Source organism: Salmo salar, chromosome 27 (assembly GCF_965601325.2).
Source record: "Salmo salar chromosome 27, fSalSal1, whole genome shotgun sequence".
Taxonomy (NCBI): Eukaryota; Metazoa; Chordata; class Actinopteri; order Salmoniformes; family Salmonidae; genus Salmo; species Salmo salar.
This window is the reverse complement of record NC_138317.1, coordinates 33078426-33104922: the sequence shown is the minus strand read 5'-3', so window position 1 is coordinate 33104922 and position 26497 is coordinate 33078426. Positions and strand designations below refer to the sequence as shown.

Here is a 26497-nt window from a genome sequence, read left to right as displayed (position 1 = left end):
AAGTTGGGTGAAATTTGGCTCATTCCTCCTGACAGAGCTGGTGTAACTGAGTCAGGTTTGTAGGCCTCCTTGCTCGCACACACTTTTTCAGTTCTGCCCACAAATTTTCTATAGGATTGAGGTCAGGGCTTTGTGATGGCCACTACAATACCTTGACTTTGTTGTCCTTAAGCTATTTTGCCACAACTTTGGAAGCATGCGTGGGGTCATAGTCCATTTGGAAGACCCATTTGCGACCAAGCTTTAACTTCCTGACTGATGTCTTGAGATGTTGCTTCAATATATCCACATAATTTTCCTCCCTCATGATGCCATCTGTTTTGTGAAGTGCACCAGTCACTCCTGCAGCAAAGCACCCCCACAACATGATGCTGCCACCCCCGTGCTTCACGGTTGGTGTTCTTCGGCTTGCAAGCCTCCCCCTTTTTCCTCCAAACATAACGATGGTCATTATGGCCAAACAGTTCTATTTTTGTTTCATCAGACCTGAGGACATTTCTCCAAAAAGTGCGATATTTGTCCCCATTTGCAGTTGCAAACCGTAGTCTGGCTTTTTTATGGCGGTTTTGGAGCAGTGGCTTCTTCTTTGCTGAGCGGCCTTTCAGGTTATGTCGATATAGGACTCGTTTTACTTTGGATATAGACACTTTTGTACCTGTTTCCTCCAGCATCTTCACAAGGTCTTTTGCTTTTGTTCTGGGATTGATTTTCACTTTTCGCACCAAAGTACGTTCATCTCTAGGAGGCAGAACGCGTCTCCTTCCTGAGCAGTATGACGACTGCGTGGTCCCATGGTGTTTATACTTGCTTACTATTGTTTGTATAGATGAACGTGGTACCTTCAGGCATTTGGAAATTGCTCCCAAGTATGAATCAGACTTGTGGAGGTCTACAATTTCTTTCTGAGGTCTTGCCTGATTTCCCATGATGTCAAGCAAAGAGGCACTGAGTTTAAAGGTAGGCCTCGAAATACATCCACAGGTGCACCTTCAGTTGACTCAAATGATGTCAATTAGCCTATCAAAAGCTTCTAAAGCCATGACATAATTTTCAGTGAATTTTCCAAGCTGTTTAAAGGCACAGTCAACTTAGTGTACGTAAACTTCTGACCCACTGGAATTGTGATACAGTGAATTATAAGTGAAATAATCTGTCTGTAAACAATTGTTGGAAAAATGACTTGTGTCATGTACAAAGTAGATGTCCTAACCGACTTGCCAGAACTATAGTTTGTTAACAAGAAATTTGTGGAGTGGTTGAAAAACACATTTTAATGACTCCAACCTAAGTGTATGTAAACTTCCGACCTCAACTGTATTTAGCAGATGTTATTGCAGGTGTAGCGAAATGCTTCTGTTCCTAGCTCCAACAGTGCAGTAATATCTAACAATACACAACAATACAAACCTAAAAGTAAAATAATGGAATTATAATGTGAGAAATAATACACACAAAAAAAAATACTGCAAAGTTTCTCAGGAGCAAGAAACTGATCTACCAGCTCCATCTTATCAGGTACGCTAGCTCTGAAGTAGATCAAAGACATGGAACGGCTGTGGGTCAAAACACTGTCCCTGCTGGTACATGGTGTTACCAGTGGAGGGAGTCACCCTGCATGGGTCACTTACACTGAAACTCGAAACGGTTTCTTCACAGATTGCAGCCCTGGAGTTTGAGCTGATGCAACTGATGAAACAAAATGGCATCCAGGTGAACAACAACAACAACAGTGCCCAACGGAGTCCTGGGAAGGCCGGTCCTGCCAGAGGTGAGTCTCGGGGAGATAGGGAGATACAGAAATACGATGCTTACACTCTACTACTATTATCTCCCTACCCAGGCAATTATACCCCACACTGTGGTAATATAATACACATTACTGGTCATATTCAGATGATTCTGTAGTGAGTCACAACAGGGTGAGTCACAACAGGGACCCTGTGACTAGTCATCCATTCATTCTCATCCCCCACTTCCCATTGAGCTTAAAAGACTCAAGTCGACTTCATTTACCTATCACTCTACATCTATATCTATATCATTTACCTCTACGTCTATATCGATATAATTTTCCTCTCTATCTATATCTATATAATTTACCTCTCTACATCTACATCTATGATATTTACCTCTCTACATCTATATCTATGCTATTTAACTCTCTACATCTACACTGTGTGCACAATTATTAGGCAAGTGAGTATTCTGATCTTATCATTATTTCTATTCACATTTTCAAACTCCAAACCATATAAACTTGAACGCTTATTGGATTTAATCATTTTCAGGTGTAATGAGGGAGGGTGTGGCGAAAGTGAATAACACCTTATATCAAGGTGTGCATAATTATTAGGCAGCCTCATTACCTCAGGTAAAATGGGCCAAAAAAGAGATTTAACTGACACTGAAAAGCCAAAAATGTAAAATGCCTTTCAGACGGATGCAACACTCTTTAAATAGCTAAACTATTGAGGCGTGACCACCGGACAATCAAACATTTTGTTGTGAATAGTCAACTGGGGCGCAAAAAACGCATGGGGAAGAAAAGGCGCAAATGAACTGCAAAAGACTTGAGAAGAATTAAACGTCAAACTACCAGGAACCCATTATCCTCCAGTGCCACCGTATTCCAGAACTGCAACATACCTGGAGTGTTCAGAAGTACAAGGTGTCAAGTGCTCAGAGACATGGCCAAAGTCAAGAAGACTGAAACAAGACCACCACTGAATAAGATTCACAAGTTGAAGCATCAAGATTGGGCAAAGAAATACCTGAAGACAGATTTTTCGGTATGGACAGATGAAATGAAAGTGACTCTTGATGGACCAAATGGATGGGCCCGTGGCTGGATCAGTAATGGACACAGGGCACCACTTTGAGTCAGGTGCCAGCAAGGTGAAGGAGGGGGTACTGGTATGGGCTGCTATCATTGAGGATGAGGTAGTTGGACCTTTTCGGGTTGAAGATGGACTGAAACTCAACTCCCAAACCTACTGCCAGTTTCTGGAAGATTCTTTCGTTAAACAGTGGTACAGGAAGAAGTCCTCAGCATTCTAGAAGGCCATGATCTTTATGCAGGACAATGCTCCATCACATGCATCCAAGTACTCCACTGCTTGGCTAGCCAGCAAGGGCCTCAAAGATGCCTGAATAACGACCTGGCCCCCTTCCTCACCTGACTTAAATCCTATTGAGAACTTGTGAGCCCTTCTCAAACGTGAGATTTACAGTGAGGGAAGACAATACACCTTTTTGAACAGCATTTGGGAGGCTGTGGTTGCTGCTTCAGCGAAAATTGATCGTGAACAGATTAAGAAACTGACAGACTCCATGGATGGAAGGCTCATGGCAGTTCTTGAAAATAAGGGTGGCTATATTGGTCACTGAATATTTTTGATTGGCCAAAAATGTTATATAATTGTCATTTTGTGTTACTTATCTGTTACACTTACTCTAAAAATTGAGAATCAACAAGTGAGTTGAGAGAAATAATTTTTGTAATTTAGTTGCCTAATAATTGTGCACACTAATAGTTGCCTAATAATTGTGCACACTTATATATTTCCCTGAGAAAGACAAAACTCACTTTTCCTTTGTTAAATATTCAGGTTTGAGGTTCAATAACATTTTGGATTGACTGAGAGCATTGTGTTTGTTCAACAATAAAATGAATCCCGAGGAATACAATTTGCCTAACAATTGTGCACGCAGTGTGTATCTATGTTATTTACCTCTCTCATCTACGTATATCATTTACCTCTACATCTATTAATTTACCTCTCTACGTCTATATCTATATAATTTACCTCTCTACATCTATATCTAAATAATTTACCTCTTTACATCTATATCTGTCATTTACCTCTACATCTATATCTGTATAATTTACCTCTCTACATCTATATCTATATAATTTACCTCTCTACATCTATATCTAAATAATTTACCTCTTTACATCTATATATGTCATTTACCTCTACATCTATATCTGTATAATTTACCTCTCTACATCTATATCTATATACCTCTATATCTATATACCTCTACATCCTACAGTACCAGTCAAAAGTTTTAGAACACCTACTCATTCAAGGGTTTTTCTTTATTTTGACTATTTTCTACATTGTAGAATAATAGTGAAGACATATAAGCGCAGCAATGCCCACATGGTATCAGGCTATAAGCGCAGCAATGCCCACATGGTAGCAGGCTATAAGCGCAGCAATGCCCACATGGTAGCAGGCTATAAGCGCAGCAATGCCCAGATGGTAGCAGGCTATAAGCGCAGCAATGCCCACATGGTAGAAGGCTATAAGCGCAGCAATGCCCACATGGTAGCAAATTTATCAAATCAAATCAAATTTATTTTTTTATATAGCCCTTCGTACATCAGCTGATATTCTCAAAGTGCTGTACAGAAACCCAGCCTAAAACCCCAAACAGCAAGCAAAGCATGTGAAAGAAGCACGGTGGCTAGGAAAAACTCCCTAGGAAAAACTCCCTAGAAAGGCCAAAAACCTAGGAAGAAACCTAGAGAGGAACCAGGCTATGAGGGGTGGCCAGTCCTCTTCTGGCTGTGCAGGGTGGATATTATAACAGAACATGGTCAAAATGTTAAAATGTTAAAATGTTCATAAATGACCAGCATGGTCAAATAATAATAATCATAGTAGTTGTCGAGGGTGCAACAAGCACGTCCGGTGAACAGGTCAGGGTTCCATAGCCGCAGGCAGAACAGTTGAAACTGGAGCAGCAGCACGGCCAGGTGGACTGGGGACAGCAAGGAGTCATCATACCAGGTAGTCCTGAGGCATGGTCCTAGGGCTCAGGTCCTCCGAGAGAAAGACAGAAAGAGAGAAAGAGAGAATTAGAGAGAGCATATTTAAATACACACAGGACACCGGATAAGACAAGAGAAATACTCCAGATGTAACAGACTGACCCTAGCCCCCCGACACATAAACTACTGCAGCATAAATACTGGAGGCTGAGACAGGAGGGATCAGAAGACACTGTGGCCCCATCCGATGATACCCCCGGACAGGGCCAAACAGGCAGGATATAACCCCACCCACTTTGCCAAAGCACAGCCCCCACACCACTAGAGGGATGTCTCCAACCACCAACTTACCGTCCTAAGACAAGGCCGAGTATAGCCCACAACGATCTCCGCCATGGCACAACCCAAGGGGGGGGGGCTATAAGCGCAGCAATGCCCACATGGTAGCAGGCTATAAGCGCAGCAATGCCCACATGGTAGAAGGCTATAAGCGCAGCAATGCCCACATGGTAGCAGGCTATAAGCGCAGCAATGCCCACATGGTAGCAGGCTATAAGCGCAGCAATGCCCACATGGTAGCAGGCTATAAGCGCAGCATTGCCCACATGGTAGCAGGCTATAAGCGCCAATGTTCCATTAGCGAAAAACACCATTATCAAAAGTGACCGCAAATGCAATTTTGCATGTAATGCTTTTATTATAAAGGTGTATTTTTATGGTGAAAATTATCTTCACCAAACTTGAAACTATATATGCCAATTATGCTCTACACCCCTTGTAAAGCCGATAAATGTGCTTAATTTTAAGAAGTTATGTGGCCACTTTAGTTGTGATACAAACCTTATTAAAACATATAGGCCTTTGGGCTGGGCTACATGAGGTGTGTGACTATGATTTGAAAAAGTCGCCAAAAACAAAGGAATTGTTTCTTATGCTGGGCATCATTCACAAGTGATAATATATAATTCACAAGTTATAGGCTAATATTGTCACCCATCAGACTATTCTTGATTTAATCTTGTCTTTACGTACACCAAATAATATACAGTACCAGTAGAAAGTTAGGACACACCTACTCATTCAAGGGTTTTTCTTTATTTTTCTATTTTCTACATTGTAGAATAATAGTGAAGACATCAACACTATGAAATAACACATATGGAATCATGTAGTAACCAAAAAAGTGTTGAACAAATCAAAATATATTTTATATTTGAGATTCTTCAAAGTAGCCACCCTTTGCCTTGATGACAGCTTTGCACACTGTTGGCATTCTCTCAATCAGCTTCATGAGGTAGTCACCTAGAATGCATTTCAATTAACAGGTGTGCCTTGTTAAAAGTTAATTTGTGGAATTTATTTCCTTATTGCGTTTGAGCCAATCAGTTGTGTTGTAACAAGGTAGGGGTGGTATACAAAAGATAGCCCTATTTGGTAAAAGACCAAGTCTATATTATGGCAAGAACAACTCAAATATGCAAAGAGAAAGAACAGTCCATCATTACTTTAAGACATGATGGTCAGTCAATCCGGAAAATGTCAAGAACTTTGAACGTTTCTTCAAGTGCAGTCGCAAAAACCATCAAGCGCTATGATGAAACTGGCTCTCATGAGGACCGCTACAGGAAAGGAAGACCAGAGTTACCTCTGCTGCAGAGGATAAATTCATTAGAGTTACCAGCCTCAGAAATTGCAGCCCAAATAAATGCTTCACAGAGTTCAAGTAACAGGCACATCTCAACATCAACTGTTCAGATGAGACCTCATGAATCAGGCCTTCATGGTCGAATTTCTTAGGCCAAGAAACACCAGTAATGGACATTAGCCGGTGGAAATCTGTCCTTTGGTCTGATGAGTCCAAATTTGAGATTTTTGGTTCCAACCGCCGTGTATTTGTGAGACGCAGAGTAGGTGTGGTTCCCACCATGAAGCATGGAGGAGGAGGTGTGATTGTGTGGGGGTGCTTTGCTGGTGACACTGTCTATGATTTATTTCGAATTCAAGGCACACTTAACCAGCAAGGCTACCACAGCATTCTGCAACGATACGCCATCCCTTCTGGTTTGCACTTAGTGGGACTATCATTTGTTTTTCAACAGGTCAATGACCCAACACAGCTCCAGGCTGTGTAAGGGCTATTTGACCAAAAAGGAGAGGGATGGAGTGCTAGATCAGATGACCTGGCCTCCATAATCACCCGACCTCAACCCAATTGAGATAGTTTGGGATGAGTTGGACCTCAGAGTGAAGGAAAAGCAGCCAACAAGTGCTGAGCATATGTGGGAACTCCTTCAAGACTGTTGGAAAGCATTCCAGGTGAAGCTGGTTGAGAGAATGCCAAGCATGTGCAAAGCTGTCATCAAGGCAAAGGGTGGTTACTTTGAAGAATTTAAAATATAAAATGTATTTTGATTTGTTTAACACTTTTTTGGATTACTACGATTCCATATGTGTTATTTCATAATGTTGATGTCTTCACTATTATTCTACAATGTAGAAAATAGTAAAAATAAAGAAAAACCCTTGAATGAGTAGGTGTCCAAACATTTGACTGGTACTGTATATCTATATAATTTACCTCTCTACATCTATGTCTATATAATTTATCTCTCAACATCTATATCTATAATTTACCTCTCTACATCTATATCTATATTATTTACCTCTCTACATCTATATCTATATCATTTACCTCTCTACATCTACATCTATATCATTTACCTCTCTACATCTACATCTATATCATTTACCTCTCTACATCTACATCTATATCATTTACCTCTCTACATCTACATCTATGTAATTTACCTCTCTACATCTACATCTATGTAATTTACCTCTCTACATCTATATCTATATAATTTACATAGATATAGACCAAGATCAGGCCCTGGCCCTGGTCAAAAGTAGTGCGCTATATAGGGAATAGGGTGCCATTTGAGATGAACACACTATCTAGATGATGCATTGTTTACAGTATGTACTGTGAGGGAGATTCAGGACACTATTTCCATAAATGTTATTGCCAATGTAACAAGGACAGCTTGTCCCCCCATCACAATGTCCCTGCCTTAGCTATAAGTCTCTATCAGGGAATTTCAATAGATGACAATGGAGGCTGTAGAGACAAATGACATATTCTTAGGAGGGGTTGATGTGTCAGTGTCACTCAAACACTGAGATACACCCTACAGCTCTCCTATCAGCTCGTTTCCTATTTCCTATGCCCTCAAACTGTGCTGTTATTGCTTTAGTAGGGACATGGAGAGGCAGACAGGACTGTGTCTGACTCCATGTTATTTGGGATGCAGCTTGTGTTACTGCATACTGTCAACACTAGCTCCAAGACATATAGTACCAAAGGCTTGAGATTTGTTTTTGGATTAAAGCTTGTTTTGCTTGTTGCTCCTTTTTTAGCAAATCCCTCTTACTCTTTTTTTGTCACTGTGCATTACCTCTGAATGCACTTTCAACTTTGACCTTGTACTCCAATGCCACTTCAGTTAACAAACAAACAGTAAACAAATACAAAACAAATTCTGGCCGGAACAAGTATACACACGTCTGGGTTTTGGGTTGTGTCCCAAATGGCACCCTATTCTCTATTCTCTATGGGCCCTGAAAAGAAGTAGTGCTCTGTGGAGGGGCTCCTGAGTGGCGCAGTGGTCTAAGGCACTCTATCTCAGTGCTAGAGGCGTCACTACAGACCCAGGCTGTATCACAGCGGTCTAAGGCACTGTATCTCAGTGCTAGAGGCGTCACTACAGACCCAGGCTGTATCACAGCGGTCTAAGGCACTGTATCTCAGTGCTAGAGGCGTCACTACAGACTCTGGGTTGATATTCCAGGCTATATCACAACCGGCCGTGATTGGGAGTCCCATAGGGCGGCGCACAACTGGCCCAGCATCGTCCGGGGTAGGCTGTCATTGTAAATAAGAATTTGTTCTTAACTGACTTCCCTAGTTAAATTAAAATGGAGTAGGGTTCCTTTTGGTATGCAGACTTTCACTGGCCTTTTTTTCTTCTGGGCTCCTCCGGCTTTTTCTCCCAGGCCCAGTCTATTATAATGGATTACAGTGGCCCTTGATCTGCTATCTCCATAATTGGCCTGATAAGGGGACAATGGGCAGTCTCTGAATACTGATCCAGATCTGGAGAGACTGAATGAGACAGTTCAATAAGCAATATCAGTAAGAGAGACGGGGGGAGGGAGGAAGAGAGAGGGAGGGAGAGAGAGAGAGGGAGGGAGAGAGAGAGGGAGAGAGGGAGAGAGAGGGAGGGAGAGAGAGGTGGAGAGAGAGAGAGAGAGGGAGGGAGAGAGAGGGAGAGAGAGGGAGAGGGAGAGAGAGAGGGAGGGGGAGAGAGAGGGAGGGAGAGGGAGAGATTGTTCTTCTGTGGCGTTGTGTGTATTTGTGTGTAGCTATAAGTTCTGTAGATCTACATTTCAATAGGATCTGATGACAAACTGTCTGTCTTTTATCACAGACTTGCTTTAGAATTACATTAAAATGTATATCAACCAAGTGGACATTTATTAGCCTGGTCCCAGATCTGTTTGTGCTATCATGTCAACTCCTTGTTATGTCAAACAGACCTGGGATCAGGCTAGACCTTTATGATGGCTGTGTTGTGTGTGTTGTTCCAGAGCTGAGTGAGGTGGTTCCCCACGCTGGTAGTAGACAGAGACTCTCCAGAGGACTGCTACAGGACAGCATCAGCTCTACAGAGGGAGAGGTTAGTATGGACACACACAAACACACACAAACACCTCTGTTCATCCTTTTAATATCCACAACAATGACAATATTAATAATATCTGCTCTAATCACCACCAGATGTTCTATCAACATTACTCATTGAAAATGAATTTAACTGTTTTCTCATTTATATGTTTTATTTAAAGTTAATTACACTGACAGTGTTTGTGTGGTTAGCCCTGTCTGTCCTCTGACCTTATAAAAAAGCCTTTATGTAATGTATTAATTGCTGGCTACAAGTCAGTGCCCGGCGGCACATCAATCTAATCCTGAGTGGTGGCAAAGCCTATTCCCCCTCCTTACTGAGATAATTGCTGGTAAAGTCTCTTTTGGAGAACACTCTTTCCCATTTATAAGATCTGTCCCTTACTGAGCAAAAATAATGAACAAGGCTTTGTCCCAAATTCCACCCTATTCCCTTTGTAGAGCACTAGTAGTGTACTATATAGGGAATAGGGTGCCATTTGGGACGTGGCCCAGGAATATATAGGCTTAAAAATCCACTATACTGGAGACAGACAGTCACCATCCACTATGTCCACTATACTGGAGACAGACAGTCACCGTCCACTATGTCCACTATACTGAAGACAGATAGTCACCGGCCACTATACTGGAGACAGACAGTCACCGGCCACTATACTGGAGACAGACAGTCACCGTCCACTATGTCCACTATACTGGAGACAGACGGTCACCGTCCACTATGTCCACTATACTGAAGACAGATAGTCACCGGCCACTATACTGGAGACAGACAGTCACCGTCCACTATGTCCACTATACTGGAGACAGACGGTCACCGTCCACTATGTCCACTATACTGAAGACAGACAGTCACCGGCCACTATACTGGAGACAGACAGTCACCGTCCACTATGTCCACTATACTGGAGACAGACGGTCACCGTCCACTATGTCCACTATACTGAAGACAGATAGTCACCGGCCACTATACTGGAGACAGACAGTCACCGGCCACTATACTGGAGACAGACAGTCACCGGCCACTATACTGGAGACAGACAGTCACCGTCCACTATACTGGAGACAGACAGTCACCGGCCACTATACCGGAGACAGACAGTCACCGGCCACTATACTGGAGACAGACAGTCACCGGCCACTATACCGGAGACAGACAGTCACCGTCCACTATACTGGAGACAGACAGTCACCGGCCACTATACTGGAGACAGACAGTCACCGGCCACTATACTGGAGACAGACAGTCACCGTCCACTATACTGGAGACAGACAGTCACCGGCCACTATACTGGAGACAGACAGTCACCGGCCACTATACTGGAGACAGACAGTCACCGGCCACTATACTGGAGACAGACAGTCACCGGCCACTATACTGGAGACAGACAGTCACCGGCCACTATACCGGAGACAGACAGTCACCGGCCACTATACCGGAGACAGACAGTCACCGTCCACTATACTGGAGACAGACGGTCACCGGCCACTATACTGGAGACAGACGGTCACCGGCCACTATACTGGAGACAGACGGTCACCGGCCACTATACTGGAGACAGACAGTCACCGGCCACTATACCGGAGACAGACAGTCACCGGCCACTATACTGGAGACAGACAGTCACCGGCCACTATACTGGAGACAGACAGTCACCGGCCACTATACCGGAGACAGATAGTCACCGGCCACTATACTGGAGACAGATAGTCACCGGCCACTATACTGGAGACAGACAGTCACCGGCCATTATAATGGAGACAGACAGTCACCGGCCACTATACTGGAGACAGATAGTCACCGGCCACTATACTGGAGACAGACAGTCACCGGCCATTATAATGGAGACAGACAGTCACCGGCCACTATACTGGAGACAGACAGTCACCGTCCACTATACTGGAGGAAATCATGCAATTAGTGTGTAACCTTTACTACGGTAAGATAACGACCTCTGGATAATGGTACATAGAGAGAGAGAAAGAGAGGGAGAGAGGACATATTTAATTTACGGAGTTAGGTGGCTGTCAGGTGCCTTAGGGTGAACTGTCTCAGTGTCTCTTTTTTTGATAGCATTGTTAAAGTAAATGTCTCTTTCTCTGTGTTCATCTCTGTCTCTCTTTCTATCCCGACTTCCATCTTTCTCCTTCTCTATTGATCCATCCTCCCTCCTCACTCTGTCCCCCCTTCTCACCTCCCCGTCTCTCCAGGCATCAGAGGGCCCTGGCAGTACTCGTTCGTCCATCCGGAGTGCAGCCTCCAGTACTGTGGATGAGTCCAGACCCTCCAGGGCCCCTGGCAGTGCTGAGGACTCCCCCAGACATACCCTCCTCCAGCAGGCTGCAGACAACGACGGTCAGTGTAGAACCACATCATAAAATATTTTATCGTTCATCACTATAGATACAGGAGCCTCCTTCCCCATGGTCCATTCTGGCTTGGACAAAGCTTACTTACCCTAAACTATTTTACTTGACGTTTTTAAGTGAACTGTTACACACATGTTTAAGGCTAGCATCTCAAGAATATGAGTGTGGAACCCGAATTATCGCTCAGATCTCCCATGGTCTTCAATTATGATTTACAAGAAAGTCTTAGTCACATGATGGATTCCAATGTAGGTTATCACTATCTTTGCTGTATGTTAGCATATATTTGCTGAACCACTGATGATGTGTGCAGGGTCTCAGTCTCCTGTGGTGTCCAGCCCCTCTCTCAGCCTGGAGGAGAAGATCATCAGGAGAGGTCTGGACCCACTGACACGAAGCAAAGGGAAAGACCCCAGAAGTTCACCTGGAAACAGGTACTAACCACCTCGCTACCACTGTGTTCCTCTGACTCCAGGGTGACGTTTCCCCTAGGTACAGATCTAGGATCAGCTTCCCCTCCCATCCTAACCTTAAAGGGGGAAACGCTAAACTGACCCCAGATGAGCGTCTAGAGGTTGTAGTGGTATTGTTAGAAAGGGTAAAGAAAATGATTAACCCTGCCGAAAGGAAAAGTGTAGGATAGATAGAGACCCCCTACCAGACACACATCAGCAGAAGGGACTGCCCATAGTGTAGCCGTTTGGCCAGATAGCCAGTGGAGAGAAAGGATAAGGCACACCATATCTATCAAATGTATTTATAATGCCCTTTTTACATCAGCAGATGCCACAAAATGCTGTACAGAAACCCAGCCTAGAACCCCAAACAGCAAGCAATGCAGATGTAGAAGCACAGTGGCTAGGAAAAACTCCCTAGAAAGGCAGGAACCTAGGAAGAAACCTAAAGAGGAACCAGACTCTGAGGGATGGCCAGTCCTCTTCTGGCTGTGCTGGGTGGAGATTATAACAGTACATGGCCAAGATGTTCAAACGTTCATAGATGACCAGCAGGGTCAAATAATAATAAGTGGTTGTAGAGGGTGCAACAGGTCAGCACCTCAGGAGTAAATGACAGGTGGCTTTTCATAGCCGAGCATTCAGAGTTAGAGACAGCAGGTGCGGTAGAGAGAGAGAGTTGAAAACAGCAGGTCCAGGACAAGGTAGCACATCCTGGACCTGGTCAGGGTTCCCTAGCCGCAGGCAGAACTGGAGCAGCAGCATGACCAGGTGGACTGGGAACAGCCAGGAGTCATCAGGCCAGGTAGTCCTGAGGCATGATCCTAGGGCTCAGGTCCTCTGGGATGGGAGGGAGAGAATTAGAGGGAGCATACTTAAATTCACACAGGACACCAGATAGGAGAGGAGAATTACACCAGATATAACAGACTGACCCTAGCCCCCGGCACATAAACTACTGCAGCATTGAGACTGGAGACTGAGACCAGATATAACACATGTCACAGCACAGGGGTAACCCAACCAATAATACCTCATACAAAAATAATGGCAGAGCAATTCAAAGGCAACTTCATAGAAACAATTGAACCCAGTCATAACCCATAGAGAATTTGCAATTTTCTGTATTACCTTCCAGTAGAGGAGTGAGGGGGTGTGAATGGGTGTGTGGGGAGAGTGAGGGAGTGTGAATGGGTGAGGGGGAGGAGCAAGGGGGGGGATGGGTTTGTGGGGGTGTTTTCATAGACAAAACAAAGGTCTTAAAATGTCTAATCTCTTCTTGGCCAAATGTCAATAGTACCACACCAAATCAATACAGTTCAAACAACAATAAACTTGCACGCAACCTCCCTTTTACTAAAATGTCAACCCAAATATGTCTGGCAGGGAAATAATAATCCAGCGACACTGAACATTAAAGGGAGCGCATTGAAAAAACAGTCTGCTGCAGTGTAAAGCATTGAAAGGAAAATGAGAGTAAGAGAGAGAAAGGGGTCTTAGCTGTTGACTTCAGGCTTGCAGTTGCACTGACTGTCTGTTAAATACACCTGATGGTTGGTTGGTTGGTTTGTTTGTCAAAGCTTCACAACAATGTTGCTATCACTCCATGCAATCAATGACAGGAGCGGCCCCAAAAGATACACCGGCGATCGACTTAAACACTTTAAAAACTAAGCACGTGAAAATAAACATGACTTCTGCAGAGTTGTACACACTGTGAAACTGCCCCGCCAGCCCAGAGCTCTCCACAGAGAGCCAGAAGAGCTATATTTTGACTGACTGCTCTTAAAGTGGCAGCACACGGTGAAGGCTCCGTGCAGGATTTCGCCACAAGGTTACTACCCGTTCCTTTGACTGCTGTGCTGTTAGATACTGTATACTTAGACTGTCTGCAATCCATACTGAGGGCTTACTCTACAATGTTTTCCAGCTGTTGCAGACGGTGTGTCTGTGTATGTGTGTGTGTGTGTGTGTCTGTGTCTGCGACTGGTCACTTGGCTGACTCTGGTTGGCTGGCAGCAGCTGCTGTGACTGTCTGTATGACTGCGTGAGGCTGACTCTGGTTGGCTGGCAGCATCTGCTGTGACTGTCTGTATGACTGCGTGAGGCTGACTCTGGTTGGCTGGCAGCAGCTGCTGTGACTGTCTGTATGACTGCGTGAGGCTGACTCTGGTTGGCTGGCAGCAGCTGCTGTGACTGTCTGTATGACTGCGTGAGGCTGACTCTGGTTGGCAGGCAGCAGCTGCTGTGACTGTCTGTATGACTGCGTGAGGCTGACTCTGGTTGGCTGGCAGCAGCTGCTGTGACTGTCTGTATGACTGCGTGAGGCTGACTCTGGTTGGCAGGCAGCAGCTGCTGTGACTGTCTGTATGACTGCGTGAGGCTGACTCTGGTTGGCTGGCAGCAGCTGCTGTGATTGAAGAAAGAAACACAGCTGGGACTCCTACACAACAAACAGGGGTCACTGCACACCCATCCCACCAAACTAGAGGTCGACCGATTAATCGGAATGGCCGATTAATTAGGGCCGATTTCAAGCTTTCATAACAATCGGTAATCGGTATTTTTGGCCACCGATTTGCCGATTATTGTTTTAAAATGTTTTTTTTATATATAAATATTTTTTAACTAGGCAAGTCAGTTAAGAACACATTTTTATTTTCAATGACGGCCTAGGAACGGTGGGTTAACTGCCTTGTTCAGGGGCAGAATTACATATTTTTACCTTGTCAGCTTGGGGATGCAACCTTACAGTTAACTAGTCCAACGCTCTAACCACCTGCTTTACATTGCACTCCACGAGGAGCTTGCCTGTTACGCGAATGCAGTAAGAAGCCAAGGTAAGTTGCTAGCTAGCATTAAACTTATCTTATAAAAACAATCAATCAATCAATCAATCATAATCACTAGTTAACTACACATGGTTGATGATATTACTAGTTTATCTAGCCTGTCCTGCGTTGCATATAATCGATGCGAAAAAGGTCTGTCGTTGCTCCAACTTGTGCCTAACCATAAACATCAATGTCTTTCTTAAAATCAATACACAAGTATATATTCTTAAACCTGCATCTTTAGTTAATATTGCCTGCTAACATTAATTTATTTTAACTAGGGAAAATGTGTCACCTCTGCAACAGAGTCAGGGTATATGCAGCAGTTTGGGCCGTCTGGCTCGTTGCGAACTGTGAAGACTATTTCTTCCTAACAAAGACAGCCGACTTCGCCAAACGGGGGATGATTTAACAAAAGCGCATTTGCGAAAAAAGCACAATCCTTGCACGACTGTACCTAACCATAAACATCAATGCCTTTCTTAAAATCAATACACAGAAGTATATATTTTTAAACCTGCATATTTAGCTAAAAGAAATCCAGGTTAGCAGGCAATATTAACCAGGTGAAATTGTCACTTCTCTTCCGTTCATTGCACGCAGAGTCAGGGTATATGCAACAGTTTGGGCCGCCTGGCTCGTTGCAAACTAATTTGCCAGAATTTTACGTAATTATGACATAACATTGAAGGTTGTGCATTGTAACAGGAACATTTAGACTTATGGATGCCACCCGTTAGATAAAATACGGAACGGTTCCGTATTTCACTGAAAGAATAAATGTGATAGTTTCCGGATTCGACCATATTAATGACCTAAGGCTCGTGTTTCTGTGTGTTATTATGTTATAATTAAGTCTATGATTTGATAGAGCAGTCTGACTGAGCGATGGTAGGCAGCAGTAGGCTCGTAAGCATTCATTCAAAACAGCACTTTCATGCCTTTTGCCAGAAGCCCTTCGCAATGCATTGCGCTGTTTATGATTTCAAGCCTGTCAACTCCCAAGATTAGGCTAGTGTAACCGATGTGAAATGGCTAGCTAGTTAGCCGGGTGCGCGCTAATAGCGTTTCAAACGTCACTCGCTCTGAGACTTGGAGTAGTTGTTTCCCTTGCTCTACATGGGTAACGCTGCTTCGAGGGTGGCTGTTGTCGATGTGTTCCTAGTTCGAGCCCAGGTAGGAGCGAGGAGAGGGACGGAAGCTATACTGTTACACTGGCAATACTCAAGTGCCTATAAGAACATCCAATAGTCAAAGGTATATGAAATACAAATCGTATAGAGAGAAATAGTCCTATAATTCCTATAATAACTACAACCTAAAACTTCTTACCTGGGAATATTGAAGACTCATGTTAAAAGGAACCACCAGCTTTCATATGTTCTCATGTTCTGAGCAAGGAACTTAAACGTTAGCTTTTTTCCATGGCACATAATGCACTTTTACTTTCTTCTCCAACACTTTGTTTTTGCATTTTTTAAACCAAATTGAACATGTTTCATTATTTATTTGAGGCTAAATTGATTTTATTGATGTATTATATTAAGTTAAAATAAGTGTTCATTCAGTATTGTTGTAATTGTCATTAATACAAATAAAAAATAAAAAAAAATTGGCCGATTAATCGGCATCAGGGGTTTTGGCCCCCCAATAATCGGTATCGGTATCGGCATTGAAAAATCATAATCGGTCGACCTCTACACCAAACCCACCCCTCCATCCCACCAAACCCATCCCTCCATCCCACCAACCCACCCCTCCATCCCACCAAACCCACCAACCCACCCCTCCATCCCACCCCTCCATCCCACCAACCCACCCCTCCATCCCACCAAACCCACCCCTCCATCCCACCAAACCCACCCCTCCATCCCACCAACCCACCCGTCCATCCCACCAAACCCACCCCTCCATCCCACCAACCCACCCCTCCATCCCACCAAACCCACCACTCCATCCCACCAAACCCACCCCTCCATCCCACCAACCCACCCCTCCATCCCACCAAACCCACCCACCCCACCAAACCCACCCCTCCATCCCACCAACCCACCCATCCATCCCACCAAACCCACCAACCCACCCCTCCATCCCACCAAACCCACTCCTCCATCCCACCAACCCACCCCTCCATCCCACCAAACCCACCAACCCACCCCTCCATCCCACCAAACCCACCCCTCCATCCCACCAACCCACCCCTCCATCCCACCAAACCCACCCCTCCATCCCACCAACCCACCCCTCCATCCCACCAAACCCACCAACCCACCCCTCCATCCCACCAAACCCACCAACCCACCCCTCCATCCCACCAACTCACCCCTCCATCCCACCAAACCCACCCCTCCATCCCACCAAACCCACCAACCCACCCCTCCATCCCACCAACCCACCCCTCCATCCCACCAACCCACCCTCCATCCCACCAACCCACCCCTCCATCCCACCAAACCCACCCCTCCATCCCACCAAACCCACCCCTCCATCCCACCAAACCCACCAACCCACCCCTCCATCCCACCAAACCCACCAACCCACCCCTCCATCCCACCAAACCCACCAACCCACCCCTCCATCCCACCAACCCACCCCTCCATCCCACCAACTCACCCCTCCATCCCACCAAACCCACCCCTCCATCCCACCAACTCACCCCTCCATCCCACCAAACCCACCCCTCCATCCCACCAAACCCACCCCTCCATCCCACCAAACCCACCAACCCACCCCTCCATCCCACCAAACCCACCAACCCACCCCTCCATCCCACCAAACCCACCAACCCACCCCTCCATCCCACCAAACCCACCAACCCTTTCCCTCCATAAACCCCTTCAACCCCCTAACTTACCCCCCATCCCTCCGGCACACTAACACCACTCTTGATCAGGCAGGGGTCTGTCTGTGGGACTATCCATGAATACATCTCATGCTTGCTGCTTGCTTTACGGCTGTGTGTGGATGATAAGAGAGCGCTGTACCACACACACACACACACACACACACACACACACACACACACACACACACACACACACACACACACACACACACACACACACAGTATTCAGGTCTTGTGTTTAGTAGATGCATTTCTGTGTGACTCAGCCGTGGATCAGAGAAAGGTCAATGTGTCCAATCCGTTTAGCGTCCATCTCACCTCCAATACTGCCTGGGTCAGTTAGTTCATTACGCGTCCAGCTCTGTTATCCTCAGGGAGGAGGAAAAATACAAAGATACTGCATGAACCTGTCTGGTTTCTCCTTTGACCTTTGACCTTTTGTTCTTCTCCTTTGATGTGTTCTTCTCTCTGGAGAAGCATTTTACTGGTGTGAATGTTGAGTAAATCTGTTCTTATGTCTATAGTTGTTTTCTACCAACATAACAATCTGTTTCTCTCTCTACCAACTCATGCCTCTTATCCTCAGTTCTACAGAACCCTCTGCTGAGAATAGCCCAGAGAAACTCAAAGCCAAGGTATGTATGTGAAGAGAACCCCAATGTACACAGTAAACAGGATCAGGGCATCTCCATGATAATACATATTGACAGTGCTCACTGAAGTGTGCTAATGCATATTATTATATAATACCTGTAGGCTATTGTGGTGCATATTGTTTGTTTTTCGTTGCGTTGATTTAACCTCTGTCTGGTTCTGATGCCTTTGTGTTTAACAGAAATCTCTTACATGGCCACACTTCTTCTCCTATTCATATTACTTGGTATTGTATTTGTATTTTTGTTGCTCCAATCAAACAGAATACCAAACAACTACTGTATAGCAGGGTATGAAGCGGGCTGATTAGCATATTCTTAATGCACTTGTTATTGAAGTTCATTTCAGTAATTTGCACAAATATAGAAGGTGTATTGGATTAGGTTAATATTTAGACCAGTAATTTATAATTCCTTCAAGGGTGTGAATCATCATAACTCAAGTATTTAGATATTATAATTTCAAAGGTTGGGTTTTTGCATTACGGCATTTCTCTTTTAATCACATTATCTGGCGCTCACTTTGGGAGTGATTATGTTTGATTTGTCCATAGTAATTCATTAATTAGATATTCTCTAGCCACTGATGTTATTAATCAAGCTATAGCAATGGGGAAATCACTTCAATACACGGAGTGTACAAAACATTATGAACACCTGCTCTTTCCAAGACATTGACTGACCAGGTGAAAGCTATGATCCATTATTGATATCACTTGTTAAATCCACTTCAATCAGTATAGATAAATGGGAGGAGACGGGTTAAAGAAGGATTAAAGAAGTGCCTTTGAACGGGGTATGGTAGTAGGTGCCACGGGCACCAGTTTGAGTGTGTCAAGAACTGCAACGCTACTGGGGTTTTCATACTCAACAGTTGCCGGTGTGTACAGTATCAAGAATGGTCCCCCACCCAAAGGACATCTAGCCAACTTGACACAACTGTGGGAAGCGTTGGAGTCATCATGAGCCAGCATCCCTGTGGAACGCTTTCAGCACCTTGTAGAGTCCATGCCCCGATGAATTGAGGCTGTTCTGAGGGCAAAAGGAGGTGCAACTCAATATTAGGAAGGTGTTCCCAATGTTTTGTACACTCAGTGTACAATATCCAATGTCGTTCATAGTACCTAGTCTTTCATCCCTGATACATAACCCTAAGGTGAGGTAAATGTTGAGGTGCTGAATCTCTCTCTTCTCACAAACCTCAAGGCTGCAAACCAATGAATTAGTCATAGATATTGTGACTCAAGCTTTTCACCTAAAAAAGGACCAGAGAGGTACTGTAAGTGCAACTAGTTACCCAGCTCAGTCGATCAAATCTGGCCACAGGCTAGAGAATCAGACAGACTTACTTCACAGTCCTCAGATCAAAAGGAGGGTTATGTTTGTGCTGACATCAAATGACAGCTATAGCTGACACCAAGTTTTCTCAGGCCTCCACACGGCTTGTTGACTAAGGCACACCCACCTGGGGTGGGTAGGTAGGTCGGTTGGTACGGAGGGAGGGAGGGAGGGAGGGAGGGAGGGAGGTAGGTAGGTAGGTAGGTAGGTAGGTAGGGAGGGAGGGAGGGAGGTAGGTGGGAAGGTAGGGAGGGAGGGAGGGAGGGAGGGAGGGAGGGAGGGAGGGAGGGAGGGAGGGAGGGAGAGAGGGAGGGAGAGAGGGAGAGAGGGAGAGAGGGAGAGAGGGAGGGAGGTAGGTAGGTAGGTAGGTAGGTAGGTAGGTAGGTAGGTAGGTAGGTAGGTAGGTAGGTAGGTAGGTAGGTAGGTAGGTAGGTAGGTAGGTAGGGAGGGAGGGAGGGAGGGAGGGAGGGAGGGAGGGAGGGAGGTTGGTCGGTCAGGCAATCGGTCGGTCGGTCGGTCGGTCGGCCTGGCCAGCTGTAAACTTCACAGATGAAGATGCCCCCAGTCTGTCTGCCAGACAGCGTTTATTATTGTTATCACTGGGGACAGAGAGAACTACTGAGGTCTCACAGGGAAACACACACACATAAACACACATGCCTGTGGACATGAACGTTCACACACACATATGCACGCGCAGCCAGAGAAACATATACACTCACGCACACACACACACACACACACACTGCAGGGTCAAGGTGACTGAGCTCAGATACCGATCCCCAGACAACAGCTCAAACCACAGTAAAATGGCACATTCCGTTTCATTATACAGTATAATATTTATGTTCTATTTAATTGCATCACATTCATGTTTGATCATTGAATAATACAATACGTCTCTGAATCAGCCATAGGTGTGCAAATATTCTCTGTATGTAGAATGTATGCCGTTTTAATTGTGTATGTTTGTTAGAGCCCCTCTTGTATATTCCCTCTATTCATTATGAAATCATTGATTGAAATAATCAATCTGCAGCAAATGACTTCAACAATGGCATTTATTAGCTTTAGATTCAAAACATCATAGAACAAAAATGGCTTTGTGTTGAGAGGGGAATACAATGAAATAGACCTTGAAATGAACTGAGATAGACTATAGGCTGTCTGAAATGGCACCCAATTCCCCACTACTTTTGACCAAGGCCCATAGGGCACTTTATAGGGAATAGGATTCCATTTTGGATGTAGACAATGTTTTGACTAAGGTCTAATAGACTTTTACATGGTGTTGTTCTCAATAGGGTCCTGTGGTGAAGGGTGATCTGAGTACCAGCAGTAGCAGCTCAGTGGAGGTCAGTGGTCTGGTGACTGAAGCCAAGATGTCCGGTCGCTCACACACCCTGGTGCTCTCCTCAGACGAGGTGAGAAACAAGGATTTGATCTCACATAAAAAATCTACCTAGTATCAACAAGTTATAGTTAACTAGTTATTCAACCTAAAATGTAAAAAATGTGAGTACATTACCTCAAGTGTAGAAAATGAAGAAAAAGGGACCTATATTTCCCCATCTAGTGCTCCTATCATGTCATGCTGAGTAACCTCTGGTTGCCAAGTGTCTGGAATGTGTAACAATGGTGTTCGAATGGCCTATTCCATGTTTAATTAGTTACAATTTATATTCTATTTAACTATTTTTGATGTTAGCAACTGTAGCTTTGCTAGTCGGCCATTTTGTATGTACCCTGTACCATTTTGTGCCCTGAGCCGCTGCTGTGTTTTTGTGTTAACAAACTGTCCTGTCGTTCTCTGTGCTGCCATGTTCAGAGTCTGGATATGATAGATGACGAGGTGAGATCTAGTTCTGAGTGGCCACCGAGGAAGCCAGAAAAACAAAACATTATGCATGCTCCCATACTGTTTACCAAGCTTGTAAAAAGCCTATGTTTACATCACATGCATGCTTACTCATTAGTCTAAACCTTTCATAAGCTACTGTTTTTCTCTATTTCTCTATTGAAGTGCATGTCACAAATGTGACATTCAGTCTTCAGCATGCTCTCAACTTCTATTCTAGACATTTCGAAATTATTCACCCATCACTATGTGTGCTCTCTCGGCGCTGTGTGTGTGTGTGTGTGTGTGTGTGTGTGTGTGTGTGTGTGTGTGTGTGTGTGTGTGTGTGTGTGTGTGTGTGTGTGTGTGTGTGTGTGTGTGTGTGTGTGTGTGTGTGTGTGTGTGTCTAGATCCTAGATGAGGGCCAGTGCCCCAAGCAGCACCAGTGGCAGAACATCAGTGTGACAGAGTGGACCTCCCAGCAGGTGTCCCGCTGGCTCATGGGACTAAATCTGGAGCAGTACATCCCAGAGTTCACGGTCAACAATGTGGACGGAGACCAGCTACTGCAGCTGGACAGCACTGCGCTCAAGGTGACGGACTGAAGTCTGTGGTATTGTAGATATCCAGCTATGTTAGTTACTTCTGGATTCAATTCTAAATGAGTTATAGAGCATCACACTACGCAGCCCACAATGCACCTTAAATGCATTTACCGCGACGTTCGCGGAGATCACATTCATTGTAAACGCTGCATGTCAGCTCAATCCTAAAAGTCTGTTATAGTTCGCTGCTTGGCTTGAATCCTGGCCTGAGTTACTAGTTAGTTACTAGTATCACCTTGTTTATGTATTGTCATTGTTTCCAGGGTGTTTGGTGCCACCCGTCAAGGTACAAGTAGTTTAACATTTTGATATAGTAATTTGCCCTGAAGCTTTGGGCCAATATAGACTCAAATTGTTACAACTCCTGTTATATTTGTTTTGATCATAGCTGCTGAGTTTTATTCCCTGACTAGTGCTCCTGTTCACTCACATCCCCCCATCTCTGACCCCTGTCCTGTGTGTGTGTGTATGTGTGTGCACGCGTGTGGTGTGTTTATGTATAGACCCTTGGCGTTGCCTCCTCCCAGGACCGGGCTCTGATCAAGAAGAAGGTGAAGGATCTCAAGGTCCTGATGGAGAAGGCTCGGCGGAACCGGCAGAAACTGGACAAACGGCGAGCGAAGCTTCGCAAGAAAGAGCTTGAGCAGCAAAAGAAACAGGCCCACAAACCCAGCAACAAGGGCCACTCCGAAACAACAGGGGGCACAGCAGAGTAACCCACGCCTTTAAGACCTACCTCTCCTTGTCTTTCTACCAACCACCGCTACCAAGTAACATCTCCAGGGATAGAAACAGTCAGCAGAAACACTGAGCTGAACACCTAACAGGGCTTGAGTTCAGGCTGTAGTGGTGGAGGCTGTCGAGCTACTGTACCACCAAACAGATGATACCAAAATGAGCAGACAGTTGGATAGTAAAGATGCTGCCTCTCACCTCATTGTACATCCTCGTAGTGTTTCCAAACCTCCTGCGCCATTACATTTGATTTATTTTGGTGTCATTTAGATGTATTTATTCATTCTGAGTATCTTTTTAAAAGGCATATCACATCTGTCTGTGTTCCTCCTCTTTCTATGATGTGTTATATTAAACACCTTTAGACATAATGAAAAAGTAGTGAATGTACATATATGATAATATATAGATAAATATGTCTAACGTGCCATTTTTTATATAGAGAACATGTTTATCCTGTGCAGATAGCTAGATGGATTTATGAAATCTGAATCTCCCCTCATAGCTCTGATGAAGCACATTACATATTGTATAAAAGGCCTGTGTCGTGGATGGTGGTGCAATTACTGAATCTCACCACTAGGGGCCAGACCTGTGTAGTGGATGGTGGTGCAATACCAAGATCTCACCACTAGGGCCCAGGCCTGCTGCTTGAATCCCACCACTGGAGAATAACAACAACACTGGAACTACTCAAGAGGAACTCAAGTCTATTGAGCAGACAAGTTTCAAGACTTGTGGAATAAGAACCAAGTCTGTGGGAGGAACAAGAGGTATTTATGTTCTTTGCTGAAACTACACTGGAGGTCCCAACACTGGAATTTCAACTACTGTATAAACTAAACCCTTTACTCTGCATACAGTAAACCTGCCTCTGTATCGTATTAGAGCACTTCACACTATGAATGACTAAGGACTTAGTGAGTCGACTGATTCCTCTTTGTGTGAAGTGAACATTTCCATGAAGTTGTAACATACCAAACCCTGCTCCAAAAACATGATGGTGAGATTTCAAGAGAAGATCCTGAGTTATGCATAATGTCGCTTCTTCAACCTCCGCCTCTAACCTGCTTTCAACCTCTAGTTGATGTTATCTAAATAACTAAAGTAATTCCCAATTGCTGCCTTTTCATAACGCCACCCGCTGTTACCCGAGTGTTAAAATAGAGTGAGACGACATTTAGTCATCCATTATTCTATTTTATTTCCCAAATGTCTCTAAGCAGGCAAATAGAGATGACCATGCCATCATTCTTTTGTGATTTGATCTTTTCAGATGATTCTGTTTGCGTTGTATGCCCTGGGATAACGCAAAGGCTCTTTGGTTAGAATTCTCAGAACAGGGCGTATTTACCCCACTACCTGGGTTTATTGGTTTGTTTACGTGTTTGTTTATTTGGATCCCCATGAGTTTTTTCCGAAGCAGCAGCTACTCGTCCTAGGGTCCACAAAAAAACCCACTAAACATGACAAGTAACAAAATAGTGATACACTGATAAACAACAGTCACACACATGAAATACAACGACACACAAACAATACAACAACAAAATAATACAAACAACAAAACTAAACTGAAACATGAAGAAAGACGCAAAATCAAAAGAGAGGGTTGTATTTGTGTACAGGTTCATTACAGGTTCATCATGACTGGGGCCCTTGGTTTCGCCGCGGTACATACACGATTACAAACATTGCACTAGATACATGCACGCAATACAGTCCAACCACTTTGGATTTTATATCTCAATGTTTCTTAATAGATACCTTTACATTTTTTAAATGACATGGACATCGTTGCTATAATGATGCTGTATGCAATATGTCTTTTGAATATATGTCAGTCATTCTGTTCCATTATCTTACCCAGGAATCATCATTTGGTCATGTTTACATACAATGTATGGCCATTGAAATGTCTCCATGACGGTGATGCTACTGTTGTTGCAACAGAGTAGGGTGAAGTTGCCCCTTGACACTGATCTTGTGTCAGTTTTGCATTTCCCCCACTAATGGTTAAGGTTAGGATTGGAGGAGGAGAAGCTGATCCTAGATCTGTACCTAAGGGGAAACTTCACACCGGAGCCTGATGCAACAGAAATATGTAAGGCAGCTTTGGATACAGTGTTCCCATTCCTGTTAAAGGGATAGTTCACTCAAAAACAAAACACATCAGCGTCACAGTTTCTGCTCTGTACTGAAAGTGCTCTATCTTGAAAACGTGACATGCACAATTCTGTGGGATTGTGTTAACAGTGGACTGATGAACAAAATACTAACTGATAGTTTTTCAGTGAACTGTCCCTTTAAAGAGACACAAATATGATAGTACCATGCAATGCCACTTAGATTACACCGGTATAAATGTTTATTTGATATTATTTGTAATTTTTATGCTAAAAACAAAGCATTTTGGCTATTGTTTATAATACCTTATGCAACATTAGAGTATTAACGCATAATTATAATATCGAGAAATTGTATGATTACCCTTTTGCCAAAAAATTCTAAAACAAATGTTCATAAAATGTTGTAAAAATGAAAATGATCATCAAATTGAGTGATTACGAGGCTTGAAGTTTGTATGTTAACCCGATTTAGGGCTCTATTCAATCCGGGGCGCTGAAGAACTGCTTTATAGTGCGGTTGACAATTAAAGGCAATGTTCCCACCGTCGCGGAGACTGCATTCATGGTAAACACTGCATATGTCAGATCAATCGGAAATTGCCTTAACATCACGCGGATCTTCCGCGATACTTCGGCGATACGGATTGAATCCAGCCCTTAAATCCAGCCCTTAAATTGCATAACCTGAGCAACAACAAAAAATCCCCTTCCTCTTTCATTGTGATTGTAGTTGCAGCATCCTTCCTGTCACGTTACCCCACTGCTACTCTTATAACAGAGCGCCTGGGGTTATGCTACGATGAAACCCTTTTGTAACACTACTTCAACCTATTCCCAACGCTCACCCACCCATTCTACCATTGGATAGCACTCTATGACTTTTGTATGTACAGTAAAAGCTGAAAGCAATATGTTGTATTAACCCTGAAGAAGCCTTGTTTTCTACTGTGTCAGTACGCTGCCTGTGTACAGTTTGTGTGACCTTTGGGGCTGGGGTTGGGGTTGGGGCTGGGTTTGGGGCTGGGGGCTGTGGTTGGGGTTGTGGCTGTGGCTGGGGTTGTGGCTGGGGTTGGGGCTGGGGCTGGGGCTGGGGGCTGTGGTCGGGGTTGTGGCTGTGGCTGGGGTTGGGGTTGTGGCTGGGGTTGGGGCTGGGGTTGGGGCTGGGGTTGGGG

General features: G+C 44.4%; 1 protein-coding gene across 7 annotated transcripts in view; it reads left to right on the top strand.

The window, feature by feature from the left end:
* ppp1r9a (protein phosphatase 1, regulatory subunit 9A) overlaps nucleotides 1-26247 on the top strand; it is a 129012-nt gene extending 102765 nt beyond the window's left edge. For 3 of the 7 annotated variants that reach the window (XM_045709835.2, XM_014178495.3, XM_014178494.3), the window contains exons 11-20: nucleotides 1657-1768; nucleotides 9428-9516; nucleotides 11736-11880; nucleotides 12208-12328; nucleotides 18615-18663; nucleotides 18864-18908; nucleotides 21324-21443; nucleotides 21848-21871; nucleotides 22267-22449; nucleotides 22965-26247. In XM_045709835.2, the coding sequence (XP_045565791.2) occupies nucleotides 1657-1768; nucleotides 9428-9516; nucleotides 11736-11880; nucleotides 12208-12328; nucleotides 18615-18663; nucleotides 18864-18908; nucleotides 21324-21443; nucleotides 21848-21871; nucleotides 22267-22449; nucleotides 22965-23177 (1101 nt within the window). In that variant the 3' untranslated portion in view covers nucleotides 23178-26247. The remainder of the gene's footprint in view (nucleotides 1-1656; nucleotides 1769-9427; nucleotides 9517-11735; nucleotides 11881-12207; nucleotides 12329-18614; nucleotides 18664-18863; nucleotides 18909-21323; nucleotides 21444-21847; nucleotides 21872-22266; nucleotides 22450-22964) is intronic. The other 4 variants (XM_045709836.2, XM_014178500.3, XM_045709837.2 and 1 more) reach the window with 3 other exon arrangements.
* Nucleotides 26248-26497: the final 250 nt, after the last annotated feature.